We start from the raw sequence: 8,318 nt of genomic DNA on the forward strand, positions 1-8,318 counted from the left end.
TGGTGTCATCGGGGAACTTACTGAGGGTGCTCTCCAGCCCCTTGTCCGGATGATTAATAAAGATATTAATCAAGGGTGCGGCCAATACTGAGCCCTGGGAACCCACTAGTGACCAGCCCACACTGTAGATGCAATACAGGTAAAAAACAGAGATAATAATGTATATATTTATATGATAATATATAGTATCACATAGAGTATATTTCAAAAGACTGACCCACCCACCCACCTTCTGACTGATTTTGAGGCTTCAGCCTCTTGCCCAGCAGGATCACAGAACACCTGAGCCTTTCCAGAATGGAGACCAAACTCTGCAGAGTGATTTCTACTCAATGCTGCTCCACTTATTCGCTACTGAAACAAAACAAAAACCAAATCAAACTAAACAAACAAACCCCCCAAACAAATAAATCGTATGAGGAAACTAGAAGACTCGTAAATGGCTAAAGCGTTCGAGGAGTCTCCCGTGCCCTCGTACCCTCCCCACTGTTGGGTCGGGCCGGTCCGTGCCAGCCGCTGTCCGCCCGTTGGGCGCAGCCGCTCCGCTCCCCGTGCCGTGCCGTGCCGTGCCGTGCCGTGCCGGGCTCTCCGGCAGCGCCGCTCCCCGTGCCGAGCCGGGCCGTGCCGGGCCGGGCCGGGCTCTCCGGCAGCGCCGCCCGCGGGCGGGGCGGGCCCGGCGGCGGGGGCCGCGGCGCTCCCGGGGCGGGGCGGCTCCGGCACCTCGGCGGGGAGGGAGGCCGGCGCTGCCCGCAGCAGGTGCCGCCCGCCCGAGCCCGGCCACCCCGCGGGCTGCTGGCGTCCTGCTCCGCGCGGGGGCGGCGGCGGCAGCTCCGCCACCTGTGGCGGCGAGATGGCGAAGCTCGACATCAGCGCGGAGGCAGTGATGGGCTTCCTGAGGGAGCGCGGCGGGCGGGTGCGCAACGCCGAGCTGGTGAGCGCCTTCCGGCCGCTGCTGGAGCACGGCGGGGCCGAGGCAGGTGCCGAGGCCGGTGCCGGGGAGGCGGAGGGGCGGGCGGCGCGGCGGGAGCGGTTCAAGGCGGCGGTGAACGCCGTGGCCACGGTGAAGGAGATCGACGGCGTCAAGTCGTGGTGCTGAGGAAGCAGCTGCGCGCTGCCCCGCCGGCGGGGGGCGATGGCGGCGCCGCCGCCCCGACCGCCGCTCCCGCCGCGGTTCCCGTGCCCGGCCCCGCCGCGACGCCCCCCGAGGAGCCGGCGGGGCCGCGGGCCGTGTCCGAGCTGCGGGGCCTGTTCCAGGGCGGCGGCGGCGGGGTGCCGCTGCCCGGCGGCGCGGCGGGGGCCCGGCGGGAGCCGCCGCCCAAGCCCTGCATGCTGCCGGTGCGCTGCGTGCCGCCCGCCGCCGCCCCTGGGCCGCCCGAGCCGCCCGCCGCCCCGCTGTCCCCGCCGCCGCTGGACGAGGAGGCCGGGTCCCGCTCGCCCGGGCTGCGGAGGGGGCCCAAGAACCACCGGGCCAGCGAGGAGACCGTGGTGCCGCTGGAGCAGGCGGAGCACCAGTGGCTGGTGCTGGCGGCCGACGGGCAGTGGACGCAGCAGCTGCACGGGCTGCTGCTGGGCGACGCCAGCCTGGCCGCCCGCAGGGACTTCATCTCCGGCTTCACCGCCCTGCACTGGGCCGCCAAGAGCGGCAACTGCGACATGGTGACCAACATCATCCGCACGGCCGAGAAGGGCGGCTCCCGCGTCAATGTGGATGCCCGCTCGCACGGCGGCTACACGGCGCTGCACCTGGCTGCCATACACGGCCAGGAGAAGATCATCACCATGCTCGTCTACAGCTACCATGCCAAGATTGACCTCAGGGACTACAGCGGGAAGAAGCCGCACCAGTACTTGAAGGAAGGGACGTCCCTGACAATCAGGCGCTTGCTCGGGGATCCCAGCCTTTCCCAGAACGTGGAGCACTCCATGCCCATCAAGAAGTCCACAAAGCTTGCGGCTTCAATCCTGAGCTCCACTAGCACTTTCCTGGGGGTCATATCCGATGACATGGCTTTCTACGACCTCACCAAAGGCTTGAGGAGGCCCTCAACTTTAAACAAGCTTCTGTCTGCCACCACGGGCCCGAGGAGGAAGCCAAAGACCAGAGGGGGCTTCCCTTCCTATTCCTCCCTCTCCGAGGTGGCGGAGGAGGAGGAAGAGGTTGTGGTGAAACGCAGACCTGTGTCTGAGCTGTTCTTTGGCCACTAGCCTTTGCCTTACTGTGATCAAAATGGTTTCATTGCACTGCTGCTGTCTCAGCTTTCTCTTGCAGAAGCAGTTTGGATTTTTTCTCTCCGTGTCTTGTCTTTTTTGGACGTTTAACTGAATCAGAGATAGGGTTCTGCATCCAAAGCCCACAGCATGAAACCTGGCCCCAGGGAAGTGCCATCCATGCTGTGTGTGCTGTGCTGATCTACTGGTGGGGACCACAGCCTTTGTGCTTGATGGTTGTTAAACTAAAACAGCTTATGTGTGTGTGGACAGGTCAAAGTGCCTGAGGGACAGCCTTTTTCATCTGTGTTCTTCAGCTGGAGAGCAGAAACAAGGTGAAGAATTGCATATTTTACACTGTGAAAAGCAAGCTGATAGCTGGCTATTTAACAAGGCTTGTTATCTAACAGGATTAAATTATCACAGGAAAGATGTGTAGTTTTCTATGTTGTTTCTGATTATTTTGGTAGCAGAAGAAGGATATTTCTATTTAGAAAAATTGTCTACTTTTTCAAAACAAAGTTTCTCACTTTGAGACTTTCTCACTTTGAGACTTTCTCACTCAGTATTTCACTTAAGAAATACTAAGATAACAATCTTAATTGTTGCCTGATGCATTTTATTAGATGAATTACTTAAAAAGATAGATCTGACCTTCACTGTGACTTTTCTACCTCAGTTTGAAGTCTTGGCTAGTGGTTTAAGTGTTTCTCTCTTCCTGAAAGACTTTTTGACCAGGTGGTACTTTCCACATGTCTTGATGATACTGTGAACATTTAAACTTACTTCAATCAACTTAAGCTGAATAAAAAACCTTGTTGAGAGTGAAAAACTGAACTGCAAAACTTGCAGTTGGATCTGTCAGAGTTTCTAAGTAGCCAACTGGAAACAAAGTTAGGCTTGTATGTCTGATTCTTTTTGTTTAAAACTCGTTCCATTTTGACCTATTTACAATAAATGTTTATAAACATTGGGCTTTATGTAATATTAGGTGTTTCATGATAGAAACTTGGCGTGACCTCTTGAAGCAGTGTTTATCTCAACAGCATGAATTACTGACCTAAAATGAGCTCCTCTTCTTCTACATGATAAACATGGTTGTTCTATATGTAGAACTACACATAGCTCAAAAAGCATGCTAACTGCATGTTAGGTTTGCAGTAAGACTATTATTTTTTTAATTACTGCTTGGTTAAAGTTAATACAAAGAGGCAGAGCTATGAACAGAAACTGTCTGATTTCTGGGGCAAGTCTGCTAAATCAGCATGTTTTCTCTAAAACTGTGACTAGAAACCTGCACCATTGAGAGGTGAGAGCAATGCTGTGCTGACTTTGTTTGGGTTTCTGTATTGAAATACTAGTTTGCATGCTTTGCCTTTCCTTCCAAGTCAGTGACTTCAGGAATGTTTTGTTCTCTGCCTTGCATTAAACCTAGTACTTGTATGTAATTGGTTCTAATTGGCTTGTCCCACACACCCACAAGAAATGCTGTAGGACTGCTCTGTTTACTTCAGAACACTCTCCCTGAAGTTCCTGGAGCTGGTGCCATTTGCTGGGAGTGTGATCAGAGGTTGCAGCCAGGTCTGATGCACCTGTTCTAGGAGGAGACTGGATTATTCTGCAACGGTCTGCTTCTGGATTGAACTAATTAAGTTGTTAAGCAAAGGTTAATGATCAAGCACCTCATGACTTCTATATCTGGAGTAGGGTTAAAAAAAAATAAAATCCAATTTGCTTTCTGTCTGTTGGTGTGACCATTGAGCAGTGTGGTGCTTTGAACCCTCGATTTTTGCTGTGCTCTGTCAGCCTGCAGAGCTCTGGGAAAAACAGGGCTCTGTTTTAAAGTGGCTTTCCAAGTGCATGGACATGGAACTTTTTCTCCCCTGAAACCACAGAAGTGTGTGCATTCTCGTTACCTCTGAGGCACTGACACTGCCTGGTGAAAGCATTCTGTCCCTGTGGGAATTGTAAACACTCCAGTTTGGCTTGGCCTTATTGAGAAGTTTGTTCAATAATTATGCATATAGGCTTGATACCTATTCAAACAACCTTGCTGAACTTTAGTGCTCATTCAGAGTCAAGCCTACGTGAGCCAGAGGCAAGGTTCAAGGATGGAGTGTTTTGTGTTTAAAAACCCCACCTGACTAATCTGGAGAGTGTGGTTGTGATTTCACCCCCAGGAGAGTAGGAAGGAGGTTTCATTGCTTCTCTGTTGTTCTGTCACAGAAGTTACAGCTGAGATAAGACTTCATTGCAACATGTATCATCAAGAAAATTCTGCACTACTCCTTCCTCAGAGGCATGGAAGCAATTAGCTGGTGATAGAAAAATGCCTGGCAGCAAGGCTCTTCCAGCCTTCCCCAGGGAGTGCTGGAGGCTCGGCAGGAGGCTGCTGTCACAAAGGTGGGGAGCTCACAAGGCTGCTGTGGGTGGGGTAGGCTGGGCCAGGCTCTGCCAGCAGGTTTGTGCAGTGACTCAGCTCGTTCCTCCTCCTGGTTGAGCTGATGAAGGAAAAGATAATATTTAGGCAGGCTGGGATGAGTACATGGAGCATGGTGCAACTTCAGGTGCAGATGAATGCTGAGAGGTATTGAGAATGCACTGCTGTAGTCATACAGGTGCCTTTGTTTGAAATAAAACCAATCTGACAGCCTGGCTGGGTTTGGGGTTCCCTTTAAACTGGGAAGGGACACTGTAGGGTGATGAGTGATCGTGGGAGTGTTTTCCTGCAAGAGGCTGAAGCCAGACTGCTTTATGAATCCCTCAGCTGGACTGGTTCTCCCTCATTCTCATTTTCAAGCCCAAATCTGGCCAAACACAGTAGGATTTTCACCTGAACGAATGACAGCTGTGAATTTCAGCCAGGATGTTTTCACAGGAACAGCTGAGAGGAGGACTGGGTTCCTCAGCACAGTGATAGGGGCTGTGCCACAGGCTGGGCATGCAGCCTTTGAATCCCAAGGCACCATCAAAGCTGATAGCAGGAAAGGTAAAAACCAAAAAACCTGAGGCCTCCCCTGGCTCTGCTCCTGCCCCCTGGAGAGGGCTTAGTGGTGTGAAGGCTGGAGAAGGCAAGGCACAGATCCCAGATCCTGCAGAATGGCAGGGCTCAGCAGCTTGGTGGTGTTTTGCCTGGTTACTAGCCTGCCCTCTCAGCATGTCTCAGCTTTCCTGCTACAAAATGTAGATAATCTCCTTGGTCACTTCTTTAAAGCACACAGTCAGTACTGATAGGCAAATTGAAATGAAGATAATGCTTTTAGACCTGTAGGCAGCATGAGGAGTGTCATTCCCCCACCCTGTGAATGCACACTCAGTGGAGTGCCTACACAAATAAAACCAGCTCAGATTTTAGTTCAGCAGCACTAGGGATCAGGAAAGCTGCAGTTTGCCTGACCCTGGCTCAGTCTGCCTGCTTAGGCTGACTTGGTCTGTCTGTTCCTTGGCACATTTTGTTCTGAGGAGTGTCAGCTCAAAAACCTGCCCCGAAGAGCGCTGCAAACAAACCTTAAACCACGATTCTGCACAAAGGGACAGGCTGTCCTCGTGGCTGTGCCTGTTTGGGCACTGTGAGGCAGTGTGCTTGTGATCAGGCTCACTCAGATTTTTGGCTGTCTCCATTCCCTTGTCAGTGCTGCACAGAAATGTGGACTATGAAAACCCAGGAAATGCTGCTCCTGCACTGCAGAGGGGTCTTAATGAGACTTCAGCTTCATCACAAACCCATAGTCCAGTGGAAGAGTCACAGCTCCAATGGGAGCTGCAGCCACCAGCTGGAGGTAGAGGAAGCATTTCTAGACAATCCTCTAATTTCCCATTGCTCATCTCTTGCTCCCTCTCTTCATGTTTCCACCATGACCTACATTCCTTGCATGTATTTGCCTCCTGATTTGCATATTAATCTGAATAAAATGGCAGCATGGCAAGTTTTGCCCTTTCTAGTTGTTTGTACTGTTGTGGGACTCCCCAATTTAAGGGGTTATTAACAGGGACTTGGCTAGCATTAGCACAGGCACAAACAGTGTGGTGTTTGTTTGCTGCAGGGGGAGAGCAGGGACAGAGCAGGACAACACAGGTCAAAAACTCTACAGCCTAATGAAGAATATTACTCTTCCAGTTTCAATGTTTGTTTCAGTAATTTATAAGGCAAAGCAAGTCATTAAGCACATTGAGCCTTTATACTGTGTGTGTAACCCAGAACCAGGCAAAATAGATCCATACTGTTAATATTAATACAGCTTTAGTACATCTTCCCTTTCTGTGAAGAGAAAATAGAGATGTGCACAATAAAAGTTATGCTGGCAGTGTTGAGCTTTCCTTTTCTTGGTTGAACGTCTACTCTAGGTGCTCTACTCCACCAGGAACGTTCACCAGCTTGGTCACAGTAACAAACTGCAATGGTACAGACAGACTTTCTCACCATGATTGTTGGGTTGTGTTTCTTCCAGCACTCTCCCATGGTAGTTTTCCATTTTGCAGCAAAGAACTGCAGCTTCCCTCCAGGCTGGGATAAGCTCTGGACCAGATCTCACATCGGGTGGCACTGACCCTGAGCTCAGCAGGGAGCAGCTGGAACCCAGGAAAGGGTCCTGCAGGTGCCAGCCCTGCCATCAGGAGCTGACACTGGGCAGGGATCTCTGGAGAGGGTTTTTCACAAGTGGTTGGTTCCCTTTTGATGTTGTTTGGGATGTTCTTGCTCTTCCACCATGGGCTGAGCCCATTAGAAAGACCTCTTTATGCACATAATTGGGTCTTTATTCAGATTTTTAGAAAAGTTGCTTATTCTCTAAGTCAAGACTATCAGTTCAGCCCATATTCTCTCTGTGAATTTATCTATGAGATGACTCAGCTTCAAGGCTCATGGTATTTTAAAGTCTCTGATAACCTTTAATGCCTCTCATCATTTAACAGTGAAATTCAAGTGTTGCTTCCTGAGAGCCTTTTGTGAACCCCAGAGGTTGCATGATTCCTACAGGCTGATTATTCTTTAATGTCTATGTGGGCTCCCTCCAGGCACAGAAGATTAGTTTTGCAATGCTGCTCTGAGTTTATTTTAAAAATTTATTCAGATGGTTGCCATGAATTCTCAAAGCAGAGAGAACTTATTAAATGAAGCTCTCACAAGCACCAAATAGATCTTTTTGCTGAGTACATTTGCTTTAACTCCTGCAGCTCTCTGTTCCTTAATTAGTTCCACATGTGAAAGGCTCTTAGTATAACACTCCAGCAAAGAAAATGAGCCTGGGGTTTAAAACAAAATAATTAAATTCCTTCAATTTAGTGCCCAAAAGGCTGAAGCAGCAGCGAATCCCACCCATTGCAGTGGGTGTTAAATGAAGTTCTAAATTAGCTACTGTGTCTAAAATCTATCACTTGCTGCCAGGACACTGCTGTCAGAGGATGCTCTGCTGCCACTGACTGCTCCCACACCTGCACCACAGGCTCCTTCCTGCCTCAGGCAATACAAATCATCTTTTCCCAAGATCAGCCCACTGCTCCAGCCTAGCACGAAGCAGCCATGGCAGTCTCCCACCCCAGGTGTGGGTGGCCAAGCGAGATGCAGAGGTGGTTCCTGGAATGCCACCAGCTCTGCCCTGGGTGCAGCTGTCATTAATTCATAGACACACCTTCCCAGGGCTCTGGTTACACTTCTCCATGGAGCTGGGCTCACATTCTGCTCTGCCTGTGGAAGTGCCAGGCTGGCAGGCAGCCCAGGAGCAGGGATTCCCTGCTTGCTCCCCCAGAGGCTCAGGTACCAAGCAGCTTCTTTATTCCCTGCGTTTTCCCAGCTCCACAACCCAACTTTCTTTACATGAGAAGTGCCCATGCTGATCTCCCAAAGCTGACACTTTCCCAGGGCTCTAGTCCCCAGGTAACTCAGTGCCATTGCAACAGGATCACAAATGGAAGGATGGTGAGTAATGGTTTAAGCAGGAATTATATACAAGCACTGCACAGGATTTTATTTCCATAGTCCCTGTGGATCTGCTTCCCCAAGAAGACCACCAGTTACTGCTATTTAGAGTTCAGTCTTAAATTTGGCTTCTGATGGTAAAGGCTCAGAAAAAGCTGTGTGGAACAGTGTGGGACCACAGTGCTGTAAAATGAAG

At 50.8% G+C, this 8,318-nt stretch overlaps 1 protein-coding gene across 1 annotated transcript; it reads left to right on the forward strand.

Annotated features, from left to right (window-relative positions):
• The first annotated feature begins 702 nt into the window (after positions 1-702).
• SOWAHA (sosondowah ankyrin repeat domain family member A) lies at positions 703-6,512 on the forward strand. The gene is given in 3 exon segments (XM_079319682.1): positions 703-1,082; positions 1,085-5,197; positions 5,841-6,512. Coding segments are annotated over 2 exon segments (1,353 nt in total). The 5' UTR covers positions 703-850; the 3' UTR covers positions 2,206-5,197; positions 5,841-6,512.
• Positions 6,513-8,318: the final 1,806 nt, after the last annotated feature.

This window comes from Erithacus rubecula (genome assembly GCF_903797595.1).
Source record: "Erithacus rubecula genome assembly, chromosome: 16".
In the NCBI taxonomy this organism is placed as follows: Eukaryota; Metazoa; Chordata; class Aves; order Passeriformes; family Muscicapidae; genus Erithacus; species Erithacus rubecula.